Here is a 22491-nt window from a genome sequence, read left to right as displayed (position 1 = left end):
TATATATATAAATAAATTATACTCTAATTTAGCATATTCTGGAATCAAATTCTACAATAAATTAATTTATGTAAGACTGATAGAACTCTTCCATTTGCCTAGATGTGTCAGAAAAAAAAGAATACTGTAAATTCTATTTAAAATAAAAACAGTGTTACATCTGAAGTATTAAATATTATTTATCCAGTTTAAGAGATAGGAAATTAAAGTAACCAGTGTTCCTCTAAAGGTTTGAAAGTTGACAAATAAGATTTTACTGTGAGATTTTACCATTTGCAGGCACATGTAGGACAGGAAGGTTACTGACAGTAGTCAGCAAGGAAGACACCAAGTGTAAGCCTTACTCCACCAAGCTGAGAGCCTTTTCAATGAAATGATTGTCTGGGTAGACAAGGGGATAACAGTGGGTATTGCATACCTAAACCTCAGGAAGGTTTTTGACTCTGTCTCCCGTTAAGATCATCATAGAGAAGTTGATGAAGTATGGGCTGGATGAGCAGACAGAGAGGTGGACAGAAAACTGGATGAACATCTGAGTCCAGAGCATGTGGATCAGTGGCACAAAGTCTAGTTGCATGCCAGTAATTATAGGTGTATCCCAGGGGTCAATACCAGTCCCATTCCTCAACATCTTCATTAACAGTCTGGCTGATGGGGCACTGTGCACCCGCAGCAAGTTTGCTGACACAAAGAGGGAGGAGTGGCTGATATGCCAAAGGGTTGTGCTGCCACCTACAGGCACCTCAGATGGCTCCAGAAAACAGCTGGCAGTAATCTCAAGGAGTTTGGTACAGAGAATACCAAAGGTCATCACCTGGGGAGTATATGCCAGGGAGAGGTTCTGGCAGAATTATATGTAGTCTGTATATTATATATATGTATATTCCGGGGGCTGGCCAGCTGGAAGGCAACTTTGAAGAAATGGACCTGGAGCTGCTGGCAAATGCCAAGGTGAAGATGAGGCAGTAATGAGCTCTGGTGGAAAAAAAGCCTAAGTGGATTCTTGACTGTATGAAGCAAAATGTTGCAAGCAGAACATATGAGATTCTTCTCATCTCTCTGTGAGGACACACCTGGACTGCTGTGTGCAGTTCTGGGCTCCCCAGGAAAAATAACCCCAAAACATAAAGATATGTAGGTATTGGACAGAAGCCAGCAAAACACTACAGAGATGATAAAGGGACTGAAGCATCTCTCTTATGAGGAAAGGTTGAGAGAGCTGGGACTGACTGGTCCGGAAAAGACTCAGAAGGAGAATCTTCCCAATGTGTATGAATACCTGAAGAGAAGTTGCAAAGGCAGCAAAGGCCTCTTTTAGTCCTCTTGCTCAAAAGCAAACCCAAAGTAGCTCCCAGTGACAGGACAATGGCCAGTGCCAGGGGGATGGGTTTGCTGACTGTACATGATCTGGACATGATTCAGGGCAAACGACTTCGATGTCTTTGCTTGAGCAGAAGGACTGGGCCAGATGACCTCCAGAGGTTGCTTCTGACTGCAAACAACATTTGATTCACTCTAAGTTATTTCGAAAGTACTGTGTCAGTTTCAAATATTCATTCTGTGAAACAGAATGAGTGCTTTTAGCATTTCATGCAGATCTTTAGAGGTGGCTTGTGGAGAGGTGGGGTGGGAGAACCTAGAAGCTTTGCCCCCCTACCAACACTAGATATAGCAGTAAAACCTCAGTGATTAAATAATACAGGTCTCAAAAGAGTGCTGTACATATTAATACTTTTATTTAAAAATAATTAAAATATGGTGGAAGAGTTTTCACTTACTTTTATGAGTGAAATGTAAAAGCAAATGTTGCAAAATCTAAGTCAAAGAAACTATTACTGAACAGAAACATGTTTCAGAGGGAAAAGAGTAATGTATATATATATATTAAGATTTTGAATGCATCTGGAAAGAAAAAAAAATGCTTTTTTGATATGTTAAACTAATATGTTCCTGAAGGATATTTTCATCTTAATGATACTTCTTCTGGTTTGTTTATAAAAATAATTTTAAAAACCAACAGAAATATTAAAAATATTCAGTTTTATGGTTTAAACTTTTTAAATGTTTGAGCTTTTAATAGCTTGTCTTAAACTTTTTATTTTAAATTCTTGGAATTTAATATGTTTGAGAGGAAAAATAGAATACTACTTCAACAGCTGCTTGCTACAGATGAATGTTAATATAGAACAGAATAAAAATACTAACATCTTTTAAAAGCAATACCAATTGAAATCATAAGACAGCAGTCAAGGAGGTAGTTAAAATTGAAGCCAACACTTGAAAGCTTAAAATGAATGAAATAGAAACACAACAAAGCAATCATTAACATAGATTAAGACTGTCCTGGTCTTCTGTGGGCTCATGCTCTAATCACATCATACCTTAAAAATTCAAATGAATGTCATGTCCTTGTCTCAAATTTTCATTAGGAAGACATATATATTTTCTATAAATATATATATATGTGTGTGTGTGTATTATAGATATTATATATATATATTATATAAGACTACATGAAGCTGATATAATAGCTATAAAACATCTCACGCCAGAAACCTGTACGAAGAAGAACATGAATAAAAAGAAGAGTTGTTTCAATGATACTGAATGAGCAAGTGTCATCAGCTGTGATAGCTGGTGATAAAAATTCTGTCACATACTAAACCACCAGAATTTGTCATTCCTACTTGGTGCCAACTATATGCCCTGGGATATCAGCCAAGAAACCTGATGGACACAATGGACCCTTCATGTACAATTTTGTAAAACAGGTTAAGGGGAAAGGATGCCAGCTGCATGGGAGCCTCAATCACAATTGCCTTACTTGGCATTTTGGAATATTTCAGGATTTTTAAATTCCATTTACGCTAACAGTACAGGAAAAACTTGTCACTCTTTAGTGTAGTTCGGTCTGAAAGCATGATCCTAACAAGTATAATTTTAATTTTTTGAGTAACACATTTGGTTTTTTAGTTCAGCCTAACTTAATATCAGCCAGGCAAACCACTGTGTAGTTAGTGAAGTTTATTCAGACAACAACGTGGGCTTCAGACAGGCTTTGGTCATTAGTCTGGATACTTCCTGGTTTTGTTCAATACCACTTCTTGGCAGGCAAAACCCTGTATGCAAAAAGAACAAGTCTCACTCTTTGTATTTGATAAATAGTCCAAAATGTAACCTTGTAGTGCTAGAAAATGCAACAAAGGTTTTTCAAATAGAACTCTTATGTAAGAACTTATGCTCGCCATACAGTGAGTGGTTTTCTCCTCCCTTGCCCTCCCCACAAACAACTCTGTCTAATTGACGAAGTCTCTGGCCTTACAGGATGAGTTGGGTGACAAGTTGCTGCTGTCTGCACTCTAGTGCTGTAGGAATGTACATTTCTGTTCCTTCTGAACAGCCTCGCTCAGAACAAAGCTTTTTGTGTAACCTCTGACCTCATTAACAACGAGAAGGATTAGATGGGTCCATCTAGCCACCCTTCAGCTCTGCTTTCTGGAAGGGAAGCTGATTATTTAATTTACAGTTCTCTTTCTCTGGCCTCGGGCTCTACTACAGAAAACAATGCAGCATCCAAACAGCAGGAGACCCACCTTGGCAGAGAAACAAAGAAAGCTCAGTACATAATCCCTTTCATTCTTTCCTTTTTTAATTTTGTTGTTGGTTTTGTTGTTATAAAAATAATTTTCTTAATTCTTTTTCTTAGATATATTTCATAGTGTTCTCTCTTTCTTTCCCTTCTCAATTTGTGCAATATTTCAGAGCTCTTTGATTATAGCAATAGCATTTCTCCATTTTTTTGGATCACTTGTTCTTCATTCTTTTTATTTATAACAATAATAACAAAACAAAACAAAATAAGCATCTACTCAACCGCAGTAAATTGTCTGTCTTTACATGCTCTGTGCAGAGTAAAAATAGCTGAAGTTTATTTCATAAAGTAAATGTTTTCAGGGTATAGTCTATCTGGCATGAGTACTATTGAGAAGCAGAATATAACATTTGATCTCTCATGGTTGTTTTGAAGTGCTCAACTACTCTCATGTAATTTTCAGCAATTTCTGGCCCCAAGTTTCTGTAAGTCTCATATAACCAGTTAATTAGAAAACAAAACACCCGTTGAAGAAACAAATTATTTTTAATGGACGACCCATTTCTGCAGTTCACAGTGTTAATAGATGTTGTTAGAACAGTCAACGCATAAAATACTAGTGCCTGTTACCCTGAGAAGCTTCTCTATTGAATTTGACCTCTAATAGCACAATAATCCTCCAAATAAGTCATAGCTAAGCTAATAATAGAGTAGTGTTAACAGTCAGGTGTAGATTTCTCAAGGTAGCCACATGTAAGCCAGTTAGGAGTCTGGAGCTACATACTGGAGTTGGGTTTAGACTGAATTGTCATACTTTCTTCCAAATAAGTTTTTTTTGGGGGATTTTTTGTTTGTTTTGGTTTGTTTTGGTTTGGGTTTTTGTTGAGTTTTGTTTGTTTGTTTCTTTGTTTCTTTTAGTTTTTTGTTTTTTTAGTTTTTTTCTGTGCCTGAATGGATATCTGCAGGTGGCTGGCATCTAAACATCTCACAGAATGGTGGGAATATTCACATGAACCAGTGGGACAGGAGCAGACCACTACCTCTACCATACTTCTATTGGCACATTCCCAGAAGTTTCCTACAACACAAAATACTACACAACTCTTTATGCTGTGTTTGTTATCACTTTGAACAGCAGTTTGGGTGAACTCATGGAGCTTTTCTGGCCCCTTGTGCAAAAGCCCTTACTGTCTGTGTGATCAATAATTTTCAGCTGTTGAAGGGTATAGATCAATATCAAGACTAACAATTTGTTTTTACAACTAGATTTACTATCACTATACCTTTATTAACTGGAGGAAAGTCAGCTCATGAAGCATCTAGATGTTACACTTAAAATGGGATAGAAAAGCAAAGAAAAGAGGATGCAAGTATGAATATCCTATAATCAAACTGAATTGATGGTATTTCTTAAACAAAATAACACAGCTATATGAAATGACTTTGGATTATATAGGCTTTAAGAACCCCATAATGGATCCAAACCTGTTTCAAGAAGAGCATCACGGTAAAGCATCAAATATTTCATCCTATCACATACAGAATACTAATGAAAATAAAAACATAAAATCACTATTTCATAGAGAACAGTAATCTTTTGCAGACTCAGTGCTCCAGACTGCTGTTAGGTGATGGCAGTCAGTTTAGGATTCAAGTCACATCTTAGAACTGTACAGGTAGACATTTTCTGAGTGTGATTTTTCTTGTTTCTCTAATGTCATAAAGTCAATAATAAGCTTAAAGCCAATAATTTCCCAAAACTATCACAAGACCTTCAGTAACTTTTAGATTGCTATTAATTATTTTTCTCCTCTTCTCCTCCAGCTGAATCCATATGGCTAAGACACAAACAAGCCTGATTTGTTCAACAGAAAAATCACTTGGAAATGAAAATAACTGAAATATTAAAGTTTGAAAGCCTCGTGTGAGTCTATTTTGAAATGAATCCTTTAAGAAAGATTAAGAATTATTTGCAGAATTGGTTTATGAGAAGCTGAAAAAAAGAAGAAGATGAAGAATAAAGACATTTCATATAAGAATAATGTATTTCTAGGCAAAGTGCTCAACAGATAACTGACAAACTTATTAAAATCCAGAATTAAAAATCCCATCCTGCTGCCAAAGAAAAGGTAATCACAGTGCAAAGCTAATCCTGGATTTTCCTCCCTATAAGCTCTATGGTATGTAGAGTAGACCCTACAGTAGCACATCTATGCTATACATGCTAAGACGTGAACCCATATGATCCATCTTAACTTTAAAAAAAAATATAAAAAAAAAAAAAAACAGAAATAAAAAAAAGTAAAAAGAACCACAATAATCAGCATTTAAGTTAATGTAGGAGCAAGAAAGGATGTATATAATAATCTACTTAGAGGAAGCTGCTTGTGCAGTAATTCTCAGTAAGCACTGGCTCTTCAGCTCTCCTGTAAAGCAATAAAAAATTCAGTACTTAAATAGATGTAAAAATATTTCCTGCAATCATCTGAAAAATAAGTAAATAAATAAATACAGACCTACTACCTATATTTCACAACAATTGATTCAATGACTTTGCAAAATAAGTTCATTTGATGAGAGTTTTCAACAGTGGAAATAGCATACTGCAACAATGAAGATAACAGACGTTCAAAACTCAGAACTTAGTCTGACTGCTTTACTCTGGTGTTTTGCAATGAGATGTAGAAGCCTACCAGATAACTGGTATGGTTTTCAATAATATTTTTAGGCTAGTGCAGCAAGGCAGAATATCACTAATAGAAAAGTGCTGGGCAAAAATTTCCAGAATTGTATCAATAGTATAACAATCTATAAAACTACCCATTGCTAATGCATATAAGTGTAGTATTTAACAAATCCATGTGCTTCTGCAGACACTCAGAATTTCTAGTAGTGCAGAGATTTTTTTTCCCTTTTCATTACACTAAGCAAACCTGCCTGAAATATTTATATATAGTAGCTCCATACTTTAAAAAAAAAAAAGAAAATTCATGGTAAATATTCTCACAGTGACACTGTTTTAAGTAATTTTCTAATATGGTTTCTCACTGTATGGCTGATTAATTACTCCAAACTGAGAATCCTCTGTCAGTAAAAAGGATACCTCCTCAGAAAATTAGTAGGCATTTTGTATTCTACTTGTTTTCCACAGAATAGAGTTAAGTGTGCACTGGGGCCTCACCATATCAGTTTCAGGTGGTAGGTTTTAGAAGTTGTGTTGCAAACTGGATAATTAATTTTTTTTTCATGAAAAAGCATGAACAGTAAGAAAAAGGTATCTGAGGACAGAAGGGTTCCCTTCAGCAGTTACTATGAGAGACCATTGTAAGAAGGTAGAAATACAAAAAACCTTTCAGGTCTACATGGATGGAATCTAACATTTGTTTTAGGGTAACTTTTTCAGAATATGCCGATGTTTGAAAATGGCAGCTAATAATTTCCTAGGATGCCAGGCTATTCTCATATGTTTTATTGCTTTTAAATGTGATCAAACAAAGAAATAAACAAGTTTTTTTTTTATGTTTTAGGATTATTTTATTTATCTAAGAGAACACAGTTTGTATACTTTCCTTACCCACGTACACTGCATCAAAAAGTTGTTTCCACCTCTTAAATCATCAAAAAACAGCCTATACTTTGAGCTCATCTGTGTACTAGCAGCATTCTAGATAAGCAGGTGGTTATGCTACTTGTTGTGCACCTTTTCTTTCTCCCAGCTAGAATATTTCTGGATGTAACTGTTAAATCTGTCAAAAATTTAAGGTAGTTAACATATTGCTTTCTCTTCTGTGTTAGCTAAGCAAAAGAGCTGACAGTGCGTATGGCATTAGCATGTGAAACTCCAGTCTCAAACAGCCTCTGCATCTCCCAGTTTACTAGTGGTATTTGGACCTATGTATGTATATATATATCTTTATATATCTATCTATTTTATATGTATATATATATATATCTTTTTCTTCTCTAGGTAGAGTACCACCTAGCGAAGCCCATGGGATTAGTCCTGTAATCAGAACATTTGATTTGTACATCAAAAGGCTGTCACCTGGCATTTCATTATTCTTGGAATGTTTGAACCCTACTGTGTTGCTCTCCAAGAAACCCACTGCTGAAGCCCACTGTGAGAAGCAATGCAACTGCTGTGTAGTCTAGCATAAAGATTTGTTTATCTTTTCCTTTAAAAATCCTGTAGGCAAGAACTATTCATTCTTAAAAGTTTTTAAGTTATCAGACTTTAACTGTTAAGTTATTGAAAATAATAATAGCAATAACAATAACCATAATAATCAGCAAGTGGAATATGAGATCTGATCACCTCCATGTAATCATCCTGGTTATATCTATCTTAGAAACATCTTTCCCTTTATCAGATCCCTAAGAAGGATTACAAAATAATTATCAGAACACCATATTGAGTTTAAGAGTTACAACAAAACATCTGTAACATGCCACACTAAGATAACAAGATGATGGGAAACATCTCTGCTATCCTAAGTCTCTGCAATAGCAGGGATATTGTTACGTGACTGTAAGAGTACTTTGTGATAAGCAAAGAGAAAACAAAGGTCAAAATTCTTTCCTTACAGCTTAAATTGTAGAACTCCTGGTAAGTTCCATTCCTGACTGTGTTTCAAACTACTATTTCATTTTCATAAGCATTTTTACCTGCTTGATGAACTTCTGGTTGCCTCCTGCTTTTTTCTTTTTCTTTTTTTTTTCTTTGTTAAGAGATCACACAAAAAGAGACATGAAGAAAATGCTTGGAGCAAAAAGTCCTTACCTTTCAGAATTCTATAAGCCAGTGAATCAAAAGGAAAGAGAAACTTGGAAAGCTAAAATTGTGCGGTAGGATCTTTGGAATAAATAAAAAAAAAAGTGAATTTTACAAGAAACAACAGAAAAAGTTACTTTATGTCCTGGATACTGCAAAGGAAAATTTAAAATGTGGTTGAAAACTGGATGTAATTTTCAATATCCAGAAGTATTATACTTTCCATTTTCCCTGCTGCTCAGGCCTAATCCATGATATCACCATTATTAAAAGCCTGCAAACATGTACTCCAAATTCATTTGTTACAACAGTTATTTGGTGCATTTTTATTGTCCCCAGAATAACTTGCATTAAAAAGGTTTTTTTCTGGAAAATTGGAAAAAAAAAAAGAGAGAAAAAGAAAAAAAATCAAGCAAAAAATTATCAGCCAAGTAAATTTTTATGGGTGTCTGCTGTCCCAAATTTTTGCAAGTCAGCATTTTGTTTTCCTCACTGTATCTCTATATTTGTCTAATAGAGCTGCTTTTTTGTTTGTTTGTCTGCTTGTTTTCTTTTTTTTTTTCTTCTGGGCTAAGTCTTTTTGAAAGTTCATAGCTGTTTTTGTGGCTAGAATATCTTTGTCCTGTTTAATTACTCCAGGGTAGTGCCAGGTACAGTTGCAGAATTTTTGAGGAACTGTTTCTAGAGTGGATAATCTTTTTTTTTTTTTACTGTTACTTTTGATCCATTTTCTACTCTCTAGTCTTCACAGCCATCCAGTTCTTTCTTATTTCTCTGATTTCCTTATTGTTTATAATGGGGGATAATTTTTTACACTTGTAAGTCAAGCATACAGAATCACTACATTAAAAAATGTTATTCCAGTTCATAAGCTACTATACCACTTGTCCAAGATGTCCTTTGTAAAGTCTCTTTTCAGAAGAATTTGTGATGGCAGATTAATCTAGTCATAAAAATATCAGAAGGAATGTATCATATCTCTGTGGTTAGCTATGCATCCTTGAAAGTTTTAATCCAGTAGCTTCTGCTGAACGTTTTTGGTCAGATGTATGTATGCAGATGTTATTGTTTTCTACCAACCAGTCTTTTTTGAACCTCCACATGGAGAGTATTTTTTTTTTTAATTAAGTGTTAATATCACTAAGGAGCTATTTAAGTCAGACTTAAAATGTTTGGTGGATTAAGAGCCATTTGTATCCTGGAGAGTTCTATGAAACAGTCATGGTTTCTATTTGTATGTATTAATATTTCCTCTTAGTTCCATGTATCTTAATGCCTTTACTCTCAGCTATCCTCTTGAGCATTATGCGTATTTCTATTATCTATTGGTTTTTGGTTTTGTTTTGGTTTTTTTTTTGAGGGGAGGGGGTTGTGGGTAAAGTGTTTCTTAGTGATTTATCAGTCTCTATTCATATTTTATCCTTTTGTGCACTATAGTTATATCTTTATGTTTCTTGGACTCTGTGTATGAGACAGGGTTGATATAGACCCATAGTAAGAGACTTTTTTTCCTGAATAAATATGAGAGCAAACAACCTACTGTTGTAAAATGTCTCAACTTTTTCAATAAATATTAATCCATTATATTTTCATTTATGAAATATAGGTTTATCAATTTTCTGGTAGAGAAATCTTACAGACTTTACCAATAGATACTATTTTGTTCATATAACTTCTATTTGATCAAGGGTAAAATATATTCTTTGCCGGAATGAAAAATCATATGCTCTCCTTCAACTTCTGCTCCACAGAGAGCATATATTAGATTTGACTTTGAAGCATGAAATGCATACTGTCTTTTCAAAAATATTTTGCTCTTATCTGACAGGGTTACCCCATACAGTTAAGAATGATAAATAATCACATTTAAAATAAATAAATAATCACATTTCCAATGCAAATTTTGCAAGTAAAGCTAGGAGTGTAATGACAGTATCTGTGAGAGAATGTGGTATCAGAATTATGTGAAGTAAAGACTAAGATTATCCTCAGTGGCAAGCAGGATTTCTTCCAAGTGCTATGGTAAGAAAAAACCAACAACATGATATATAAAATGAAAATCTAAGAAAAACTTTTTATTTTGGGTGACTCAATAAACAAGATACCTTATTCCAATCACAATGAGTCTGAAGCTGCAATGTGCTCTTGAGTTACTTTTTGTCTTTTATTAACTTCAAGTGACTGAATGTTTTTATTAATATATGCATAGTCTTCATTTCATTGGCTTTTAAGTAATAAAACCAGTTACACAACACTTCGAATTTTCATGAGTTAAGACTGAAACAAGAAGCCAATCTTCTGTCTGGTAATTCATCGGTTCTTTACCAGTCTCATTAACATATTACAGAAAAAGATATATTCAGGATGATTCTTCAAGGTCTCACCCAGAAAAACAATGTTAATGGTTATATTTTTTTGACCAGCCAAAAATTCTTCTCTATATGGTCATGAATAGTTGAATACATATTTACCATCTGGTACCTTATTTTCTCTCTTCACTTCAACTACTGATACAGCTAATTCTGGCAAATAACAGGTTTTAGAAGACAAAGGTAAAAGAGTATTCTCTTGGGAAAATGATTCCACAGTAGATCTAATAATCAGGAAATATGGCTAATAACTTATCCTTTATTTATTTCAACTATTATTTTTTTAATGTATATCTTATGTGTTGAATTTTGACTTCAAATAAGAAGACATTCAACAAAAAATTATTGCAGACATTTCTCAGCTAAATTAAGTACAGTATATTAGAAGAAATATGAAGTTACTTGGTCAGTTCAGTGATTCTTTTCTCCCATGTGGAAATAAACTGACAGGCTTGACTTTGAATACTAAGAACCTAATACAATGTGGCCCAGTAACAGCTAAGAATAAATTCTTTGGCTAAATGCTCCCTCTCTATGCTGTGCAAACAGTTTTGCTCCTTTTCAGGTAAAAATCTTTGAAGAGCCACTGAAGGCCATTATTCACTTTCATGCTGAAGTTGCTGACAATAGCATCCTTTGATTTCAAAAATTGCATGTCAGTTGTATGCACTGGTTCCAAAAATTATCTGGTGTTATTGTTTGTTACAGCAAAGAGGTAATTACAAGGGTAAATCCTGTTGATCATTCAAAGCCATTTCCCCACATAAGTGGACAAAGTCTCTGAACTGAGAAAGGATCAGACACTGTTATTCTTTTTTGTACTAAATTCAACCTGAAAGCATGGGGAATTCTATTAATGCCACTGGGATCATCTATGGAATCAGGAAAATGTACTTTCCACCATTTCCAGCAACCAGTGCATGTACAATTGTTCTGTCTTCCTCTATTTCTCTCCATAAAACAGATTACAAATGTGCACAGTATTATCTCAAATAAAAGGTTTTTTGTTTGTTACTTCTGTTTTAGAGCCATTGAACACGAATGTTAGAGTCATTCATACAGTATTTTTATTTATGAATTTTTAGATTTGTTTTAAAGATTTTTAGCGATATTTTCATCATTATTAAAAAAAAAGAAAAAAAAAAGGAAAAAATAAATATATTGCATATCTTTTTCTATCCTGATCTCAGCTTTTATCTCTGGGAATGAAGCAGTTAATTAAATAATGACATTTTTGTAAAATAAATACGGGATGGAAGAGACGAGAGTTAAATACAGGAAGGTTGTTTTTTCTTGATTGAATATATTGAACATATTTGAGGACTCTCAGATCAAAAAATGCAGCTCTGTACTGATATAAGTAAAACCAACAAAATATCCTGAGACAACTTTATGTTACTTATGGAATGTTTAGAAAAAATACTGTGGGAAATTGATTTTGATGTCTGACTTGAGTCTTTCAGAATTATTCAGGTTCATCTTCTGAAGTGGATTAACATTACAGCATTTTATTATTTCATTATCTAATATTATACATAAAGTTTTATAACCATCAACTTAGCATTTAAAAATTCTTAATACTGTTATAATAAAACTGACTACTGCCCATAATTTCATGTTCCATAAGAAAAAAAAAATATCTATGCTGTTAAATCAGTCATCCTTTAAGGTCTTAATGAAATAAAAAATGCTTCTATTTGGATAGCATTTTTTTCTAAGCACAGTAATATGTAATGTGGTTGATTGCAGTATTTATGTTGAATATTGGTTCTAACTTGAGCTGATTACTTCTTTTCTGTCTTATTTGTTAGAGTAAGTATTCGTTTACATGTTTTCCAGTGGTTCCATATGAAAATAATATGTCAGCAAATACTTTCTGATGTTGTAATATGTCTTTATTTTACACTGATAGCAAAATACATTTGTTTTAGATTTATGATCTTAAGAACAATAAATAGATTATTCTGTGAGCTCTTATGGCAATTGTATTAGAAGATTGAAGGCCTATTTTTTAACACAGGTATATTTATATAATGAAGCATTATACAGATATGTGTATTTAACTTTGGTTAATGAATATAATCAACTGCAACAGCAGAAGTCTGGCTTAACTTTGGAAATGGTTTAAAGCATACAGATGACAGGATATTTACAATATCCATTTATGGCTTCTACTCCTCCTTTTGTACTTGCAGGACCCAGGTTTTCAGTATTCAAAAGTGGGGTTAGATATCCAAAGCAGCACAGTTTGCATTCATGTATCTCAACAGGCAAGCTTGTCAAAAAGAAGTCTGTGTTCCTTCACCTCATGTGAAGGAATTACATGACTAAATCATGATTCCTCATTACACATTGGGTTTAATATTTCAAAAGAACTCTATAAGTTCAAAAGAACTCTATAAGCAAGATTTCACAGAAAAAAAAAGAACACAAAACTTTTTTTTTTTTCATGCTTAAATGTGGTTTGATCTCCTTTTAAAAAAGCCCCACAGTAATTTTTGGTTGCTGAGATTTAGGAAAAAAAAACAACAAACCAAAAGGTAACTAATCCCTTAGACTTCTATGGGAAGTGTACATTCCTGCAAGCTGTTTAAAGTGAGGTCCCCAGTCTGTCAGGTAGTCATAACTCTGATCCACATCTGATGTATTTGAACCTAAAGAGCTTAGGGATCCTGCCAAAGAGCCAGCCCCCTCAAATGCATAGGTCTGAAGTGAGTCATATGGAGGAACACTAGGATCTGTATTGGCTTCTTCAAGCTTTTCTGAGATGAATTGCCTGAAGATTGCACTGTCAGGGCCAACCTGCAGGGACTGTCTGTACAGGCTGTGAATTTCTGTGGTCACCTTCTTCCGAGGTCTGTGTGTTCTCATGATAGTGCGGGTCCTCAGTGCTGTGATATCAAAGGCTTCTGTGTCCTCCTCTCCACCTCCTTCATCATCATACCTGACAATGTTCTCTCTGAATTCTTCCATTTTCTCTGAAAAGGGGGTCTTCTTTCTCTGCTTCCTTATGGCTACAATTGCCAAAATGAACACTAAAAAAAAAAAAGAAAACACCCAAAAAACATCAAAAAACCCGTTAACACAAACAACAACAACAAAAGAAATAAAACAAAGGAAAAAAGTAAACAGAACAAGTCTTTGAATGTGCTCAGAAAGACTTAAAAAAATTATAAGATTTCTTAATATGAATTCTACTACAAAGTGAAGTTTGACAATTTTATAGAGCTGTAATTTTTATTGTTTTTATGGTTTTGAGATGAGCTTGGTATGTGGTGGGGAAATGGCTACAAAGGGAATTATAAAATAAATGAACGAAATCGAGTAGTTCTTCTGGTAGGTGGGAGTCTGAAGCTGATGGAAAATCGGGTAATGCTTTTTTTAAATAGTGTTGGTTTATCACAACATATCAATGTCACATTCAAAATTTAAATTCTAAATCTCTCTGTCTCTCTCAGACCAAAGTCCCAGGATGATAAAATAAAAAAATGAAGCTCTGTTGAAGATACCCTCATCAGCTGGTTGAAACATTTAGTTCCACAGATTATACAGTTCAAGTATTTCTGTTATGATTGTTTGGAAATACGAACACTATAACTAAATTTTGTGTGATGTAGTAGTAGTTACTACCAAAGCCTGTGAACCAGAGCAGCATGTTTCTCTCATATATAGAAGCTTTTTTAAAAGCTATATTTAAGCATTATTTTTTGATCTTATCCCATCATTTTCTTAACTGAATAATCCCTTTGAAATCATCTATGACTTTCACATATATTAATGAATGCATTTTTAAACTAAAAATGCAGTTCTCTTTAAGAAGTTTATGGACTATTATTTTTTACTCGGGACATAGCATGACTATTCTGCCTGGAATTTTCCAGGACTACCTTCTAAGGTATTCTGTTGACCAGTACAGGCCAAAATTTTCCTGCTGAAAGTCCAAGTTTGCAGTTTTGATGAATTCCCTTTTTACTTCTCCAAGAATTGAAAAATTGATAACTTCATGATTGATATGCCAAAAAAATCCTCCAACTATCACATCAACCAAAAATCCTTCTCTGTTTGCAAGAAACAGGTCTAGAAAGGTGCTGACACAGCTCTCACCAGCTGTGTCAGGAAGTTCTCTTACACACACCCCAGGAGCCTCCCAGACTCTCTGCTGTATTGTATTTCCAGCAGACACCTGGTAAATTGAATCCCCACAAGAAGAAGATCTAGTGATGCTGGTACTTCTACCACCTGCTTATAGAATATTTTTTCTGCCTCTTAATCCTGGCTGGGTGGTCTATAACAGACTCCTGCCATATCTACTTCGTTTGTCTTACCCATCATTCAGCTTTCTGCTGTGTGGATACCACGGCTCCATGCTCCATTTGGCAGAACTTCCTCTGTATCCTTACATACTAACTGCCCCTCCAGCCCCTGGCTGACACATCATGTTCTGCCCACCCTGATCATAGTGATCCTGATTTCTGACATTCCTCAAAGGCTTTTTCTTTTTGCACCCATGGGGGTGGGACTTGGCTACTGTTTCTTCTGTGTCCCCCCATGTCTCCTCAGCCACTCTTGCTCCAGATATGGGCTCCTGGTCACTCTTTCAGCTCCCCCAGAGGATCCTTCTATTTAGGGAAAAAACCCTGTGTGACCAAGCACCAGAGCTGCTCACCTTGGCAACTGAGGACTAATAAAAACAAGGAAGAACGTGACTCAATTAAAGGTAACTTTTAGGATAGTATGCTGGAATTTAAATTTTACTGAACACTGGGGCAGAGGAAGTGTCATTAAGAAAAGAGTAAACAAATTAAATAGTTGCCTCATTGCATTTTTTCTCAATAGCACAGTTCTTCCAGACTTCCAGCCAAGGGAGCATCTTTATCACTTAATCAAGCCTACTGTAAAAGGAAAGAAAGTAATTTCTCATACTTACCTAGGAATATTAGTATGCAAGCCAAAACAGCAACTAAGGCTTCTGTACTGAGACCCATGGCATACAAGAAAGCTCCATATCGACAGTAGAATATGTTAACTTCAGTGTTGCAGTCACAGACAGTGATAGTGAGAGTATTTGTGCTTGTCAGTGGTGGAGTTCCATTATCCAGAATTAAGATTGGCAAGTAGTAAGAAAACTGCTGTTGCCTACTGAAGCCACTTTTTGCTGTGAAAATTCCAGCTGTGTTATCTAGAAGATAAATTGTTATATGTGATACATGCTTAGCATTTATTTCTTTAACAACAACAAGAAAACTCCACTGTAATCTGACCTAATTAAGAATAAATGAAAAAACCCTACATATTAATGAAGCTAAATGAAAAGCTACATGAGAAGCTACATATTAATACAGTTCAAAAACTTAAGACAGGCACTGACATGTGATGGGGTTTTTTGTGTCAGTTGTGCATAATTGCACATATTTTTTCACATGTGTAGTCCAGGGGCAATAATAAAATTTGACCCATGAGCTCTGATTTTAATGTTCAGAGATAAAAATAATCCCACTGTGTTCATTGCCTGACACCTGCTCAGACTAACTAATTGGTTATTAAAATGGTTCCATGTAACCAGCTGCTGCCAATCCAGCAGTTTATAGATGAAATATAGACAGTTTACCAATCACAAGATTTCAAAAGTGTGTCAGCCACGCACAGAGAGAGCAGGTGGCAATGGAAAGAAGAGAAAGCAAGAAAAAAGTCCTCTAAAATTGTCTTTTTTTTCCCTGACTCAAAAAATTCAGGTAGCTTATCTCCTACTGTAAATTAGGGAAAAGTCGCTGGTGGCTCTCCCTTTGCATTGCATTTAACTATTAGTGTTTAGAAATAAGTTTCATACAAACCCCAGTAAGCATCTTATGTTTAGATCCTGCTGCATATCAGCTACTTCAGATCTGAAATTCATCTTGCTGCAAAACAAATTGCCTAAAACAAATTGTCTACATCTGTGTATAAATGAAACACCTATGTCAGAAATTTTTGTCATGGCAGGGTGAGTTACTGCATCTGTGCATACACGTACATAGAAGAGGAAAAGTTTCTACTGTTCTCTGTGTGATTCAACTATCCAGACAGTGTAGTGAAGTTAACTCCATTGCATTTAAGTTATTCTAGGTTTCTGTCATAATTCAGAAGATAACTAAGATAAAATGCTACAGATCTGTAGACTCATTTTTTGCTTTTGCCTAGGACTATCTCAATTCACCCAGCTGTATCTATGAAATGCAGCAGAAGGAGGAGGATTGAGGGCTGACCCTACTATGTTATCAAAGGTGGGCTGCTTTTTTCCCCACATCAATAGCAACCAAAAGGAAGTGGATGTATTGCCTTGTGCATGGCTCTGCTTAGATTTTGTGCAGAATGAGAAAAGGTGGGAAAGGCTCGTGGCTCTTACAGAGTTTAAACTTAATGTAACAAGTTATCTCTTCCTGGCACTGAGATATTAATGAAGCTGGAAATTGAAACACATATTAATACATTAACTTCAGAGATATTGAGAGCAGCAGTTTGCTATTTAACATGGTCTGAACTTTTCAAAACTTATTTCCATTGATTAATTCACCTAGCCAGAACATTCAAATAATTAGCAAAGTCAATAAGAGTAATGTGTACTTTAGTTGAATCTGGACCTCTTTTTCATAGTCTCAGCAAATTTACTCTAAGCATTCATCCTCCCTGTAATTCTATCAGATATTGCACTTCATTTTTCCCTTCAGTGTTTTTTTTAAAATATTGCTGTGTATCACTCTTTGTAAGAGTCTCAATCCCCATCAGTTCTGTATAACATTAGAATACATATAGAACACATTTTATGATGTCACCATTAATCAGTTTATGACATTTAGACTATTAGAAAATAAGATTATGTTTGTATTTATTACTGTTTATAATTTTATTCTTGCTCAAGTGATGAAATTAAAGACTAGTGTTACCAGCATCTTCTCTTGCTGGTGATCGCATTTCATAGACAAGTAGATAATTTCAACAAAAAAGTTGATACTTCCCATCATATCCTACATTAAGAAAATACATTTGAAAGAATATCAGTGTATTTTTCATCTCATCATTTTTTTCTTTTCTTGAATTAGAGCTGTCATATGATTTTGTATGTTACTTGTCTGAAAAAGCAAAATTAATTTCCTAGATTTACTGAACTCTGGTTTTGAAATTAATCTCATAACATATTATATCTTTAAGAAGATTTTCTATGTAATCATAATTTTTTATAAAAGACTAGGAACTTGTATCTTTTCTTTGGAATGTCTTAAAGTGCTACATGAATGAAACCACCTTGATTATCTTTGACAGTAAAATGTGAGTTGTTTGTGGCCTCCTCAGCCAATGAGAAGTAAAAACGATGACTTTCTGGTGAGTCGTCCCGGTCCACTGCACTGATGTTTTGAATTAGCTGGAAACAGAAATAAACAGAACTGTTTAATAATTTGCTTGCCATTTATGACAGTAAAAGGCCATATCAAGTATGTTAAATTGTGGATGCTAGAGATGTGACCTGTGATTACATATTGACTGTATGTTATGCAGTCACAAATATATATTTCCAATGCTTAAATGACCACCCTGAGGCTCATGTTCTGTAAATACTATGATTTGTTTTTTTCAGCAATTTGAGCAGTAGGCTCTAAAATATTGAGAAAATATAAAATATTTTCTGGAACAAAAGACAAGATAAAGAAGCTTTCATAAATGAAAAAAAAGGAAAAAAAAAAAGAAAAAAAAAATTCTCATATATATATATATATATATAGCTTTGTCCATTTTTTTTTCCAAGGTGAAAAGTATATCATTCTGCATCTGAACAAATCCCTCAACAGAAACCCCTTACTGTTCAGCCCACAAACACATGGACATTCAATTGATATATTGTAGCTCCAATAAGTGAGATCTGGTAAAAAGTTCATGTGCTGAACGTTGATTCTGTATATTATAAGACTGATTATTGAACTGCTTTACCACTTTTTCTCAAGGAAGCAAAAGAGCCTTCATTTACAAATATGTCAAACCAGAAAGTCATAGAAAAATAATAATGAAAAAATCAGTAAGTATTCAAAAGCATCTATATAATCTCTGTAAACAAAGAGCCAAACTACAGTTAACATAAATAATGATGTTTCTGTCTAAAAAGAGCTTATTTTTCTTATTTTTATCAGAAAATATTTAATGAGCTAAGCATCAGAATATATTAATGAGCATCCTTGGTGAGAAGGAGTAAAGCAAACTGATGCTATGCAACCAATTTTAAGAATGTGTCCAGTTTGAGTTAAGTCCCTATTTTACCAGATATCTCATGTCTTGTACATATGTACAACCCAGATACTTGAAGCATCTACTTTCCCCAAACCAAAAATCATCTCAATACTAAAAGCAGTGCTTTAAAAGCAAAGCTCTAAGTCAATGGAAGTGACTACAGTCTTCCATCTGTGCCTTTGAAAACTCCCAATTAAACCATCTTTCAGCTGAAGATCTAAGACTTCAGAACACATTTTTTTCCTTTTAAAGCAAGATAAATTTGATTAAATCATCACAGCAGAGAGCAGATGTGCCACATACCCCAGAATCTTTGTGTTCTTAGAACTCCTCCCTTTTTATATGTGAAATTTATTTTAAATCTGTATTTCCACTCCATGAAAAAATGAGCACCCTTTAGAATTTTATTGCCACTATTGAAAGAAGTGATTGTTCAGTGATATATACCTGATGACCACTATACAAAGGACAAACCTTGTTGAGGAAATTTTTTCCCTTTCCTCTGAGCAAAACAAAATAGCTAAGCAGATGCTAACACAGGTACAAGCATTCACGTCAACGAGTAAGTGCAGAGAAATAACTGATCCTTGGTATTACCCCATAATAAATCATATCCTTCATTTTTAAAAGGGAATTAAGTTCTCAGAATATGCTCAATATGAACAGTAATAGGGAACAGAACAATATATCCAGACTAAAAGACAAACAATGGAACATTTTTATGAAAATATTCCACCACACCCCTGAAAAAAGGAAATAGACTCTGCTGGTCTTTCCTGTTGATATCCTAGTTAAATCTCTATGACTGTAGCTGAAAAAAAAAATTGTATGGATGTGTATCTCTCTGTACAATCAAGGGACTATCAAATTAGGCCAAATAAGCAGACTAATACAGCAGCCTACAAAGATACCATAGCCATACATATATTATTAAATATTATTATTGATTTATTTTTAAATTTAGTAATCAGCAGAGGAAACTTATCTACCTAACTACAAAAACAAACACCATTAAAAACATTATCATTCCAGTTTTCATTCTGATTAATACTTAACCAGATATTAATTTCTTTGTAAAGTACATCTGCAGCAGTATATCATATCTGCAAATCATAAAATAATTGTATTTGTGAATTAAATGCTGTTTTGCTATTTATTTATTTACTTCTATTGCTTTACATTCAAATGTATTTCTCCATATAGATTTTATGTATATCTGATCCTATCCATATAATTTTGAGGAGTATGTATCTAGCTGAAAAAAACCCAGAACAGCTGCCCTTGTTTTGATCTGTACTGTGTTTTTTTATACAAACCTAAGACTTCTGTTGCTGTTCTAGGCATATTTACATGCCATTAAGTTTTCACTCTAGAAGAAGGGGAACATTTGGAACATAAGGACAGGGCAAGCCCTCATTGTTTATTTCTTGTGGTATCACTTCCTCAAAGATTCAACAAACCCAGATAAGCCTATAAATATTCAGACTCAATAGGCAGCATGTATTTTTCTGACTCTAAAGGAAAATTCACCCTACGAGAAGGAAGCTGATGAAACAGATTCTTTGTTTGTTTGTTTGTTTCTTGTTTTGTTTTGTTTTCCTAGGCTTTAGTATATCTAGCCCAGGAGATTCTAGCCTTTCACCAAGAAAACTGGCATCACAGACTGAAAAATTGTATTTATTGTCTGTGAGTCAAAGTTTAAAACCCCCTACATTTTAGTGTGTAAACAAGAAAATTGAGTGAATTATATGTAGCTTTTGCAAGGTTTGTTGTTGTATTGACTGTGCTGAAATCTAATTGCTGTAAAATTTGTTATTTCAGCTATCAGTGATCTAAAAGATTTAATAATATAACAGTCCATTTTCAAATGAGCATTTCTTTAAAACTGAGATCAATTAACTTGATTTTTCTTGAAAAACTGGTTTAACTTCCTGGTGGGAAGCCTCATTTACTGTTTTATTTTCCAAACAGTCTGAGATCACTGTTGGGAATATAAGAGTTCATTTGATCAAAGGTCACAAAAAGATGTGTCCTGTTATACTCAAACTCCTCATCCATCTGATTAGCGGGCACCTTCAACTAATAAATATCATCGGTGGGGGAGTATAAGGTAGCAATAACAGTTCTGATTTCCCATTAATTCACTATTTTGTAAAGAAGAGAATTTACATAATTCTGGACTGCGTATCTAGCTGAATGCTGCCTGTGTTACAAATTATTACAAATTACAGAGTAGTTGACTGCACAGTGCTCTTGATGAAAATTCATTGCAAATTTATTTTCTCAATCCCGAGTACTGTCCCTGAATTGGAAATATAGAAATGTCCAGAAGGAAGAAGGCTTCTCTTTTACAGTACTTTGTGTTTCTAAGGACTTTTGCTTTACAGCTTTCATCTTAAGGCATAGACTGTCCATCTGAACAACCATCAGTTATGCTAGAGTATTATGATGCTAGAGTACTCAGAGTGTGTAATTTGGAATCCTTTGAACATGCTGCCATACCCCACTAAAGTCTTACCATTCCCATTAGAGAGACAGAAAGATACAGGAACAGATTTCCCATATTTCTCTTACTGCTTTAATTTCATTTGTTTTGTTTTGCACCCAACATGTTTCAAGAGGAGCTCTGCTGTGTTTTCAGGGATGTAAGAGATTTGATTTCCCACCTGTTCTGTGAATACAGAAGAGGGTTTTGTTCAAATTGGCAGGGGTCTTGTAAGTAGTAGGATTTGTCTTGTTTAATAACATTTGATGACCATTAGAATTGAGTGCAGCTGAAAGACTGAGAAGTTCATTATTTTAATTTACATATGAATTTTCCAGGTGAAGTTTCTTCCTCAAGACTGAGGTGTTGCTTTTGACTGCTTCTGTTTATTTTTTGAAAAGCAAATTCCCATAATATTGATCTGACTTCGCTGAGTCTACTATAAGATGTTTGTACTCAGCTATAAATAAAATGTTATACATCTAAACAAAGGAATTATGATGATAAAGGTCATGCCATGACACTTAGGTGCCTTTTTATGCTTGTTTAGTAATATTGATAAACTCTCCCAAACTGTTCCATTCTGTTTGAGATAAAGTTGTTGAATCACCATCAGTATAAAACAAAATAAGGAATTTTCCATGGGTCACTCTGCTCATTGTTTTAAAAGGTCAGAAGTTACATTGAATGCATCTGAAGGTGCAAGCTTAGAGTAAAAACCTATAAGAATATTTGGTGCCTTCATGGCTTCACCATGTTTTTATACTCTAAGGGATGCCCTCATGGCTGTTTTTCTTTTTAACTATTTATTTTCTGCTACTCTGCAGAAACTACTGCTCAGATGTTTTTTTTTTAATAATGAGAAAATAGCCAGGTGAAATAATAAGCACTGGTTAACTCATCAATTTCTCTTCTCTGCTATCAAATATTTTACATCACAATTTGTTACAAAGGATCTGTTTTAATAAGCTTCTCATTGTCAACAATAATCTTGTATCTCTAGAATTTGCTTTTCTTCTGT

General features: G+C 34.3%; 1 protein-coding gene across 1 annotated transcript in view; it reads right to left on the bottom strand.

Moving 5' to 3' along the window:
• Positions 1 to 13206: 13206 nt before the first annotated feature.
• The window catches only part of CDH19 (cadherin 19), a 34124-nt gene continuing 24839 nt past the window's right edge, over positions 13207 to 22491 (bottom strand). Inside the window, exons 9-11 of the mRNA XM_030444891.1 lie at positions 18011 to 18128; positions 15660 to 15911; positions 13207 to 13767 (exon numbers count right to left, since the gene is read on the bottom strand). Coding sequence (XP_030300751.1) covers positions 13277 to 13767; positions 15660 to 15911; positions 18011 to 18128 — 861 coding nt within the window. The 3' untranslated portion in view covers positions 13207 to 13276. The remainder of the gene's footprint in view (positions 13768 to 15659; positions 15912 to 18010; positions 18129 to 22491) is intronic.

This window comes from Calypte anna, chromosome 2, assembly GCF_003957555.1.
Source record: "Calypte anna isolate BGI_N300 chromosome 2, bCalAnn1_v1.p, whole genome shotgun sequence".
NCBI lineage: Eukaryota > Metazoa > Chordata > Aves > Apodiformes > Trochilidae > Calypte > Calypte anna.
The sequence above is the reverse complement of the archived record's forward strand: the minus strand, read 5'-3'. Positions and strand labels throughout refer to the sequence as shown.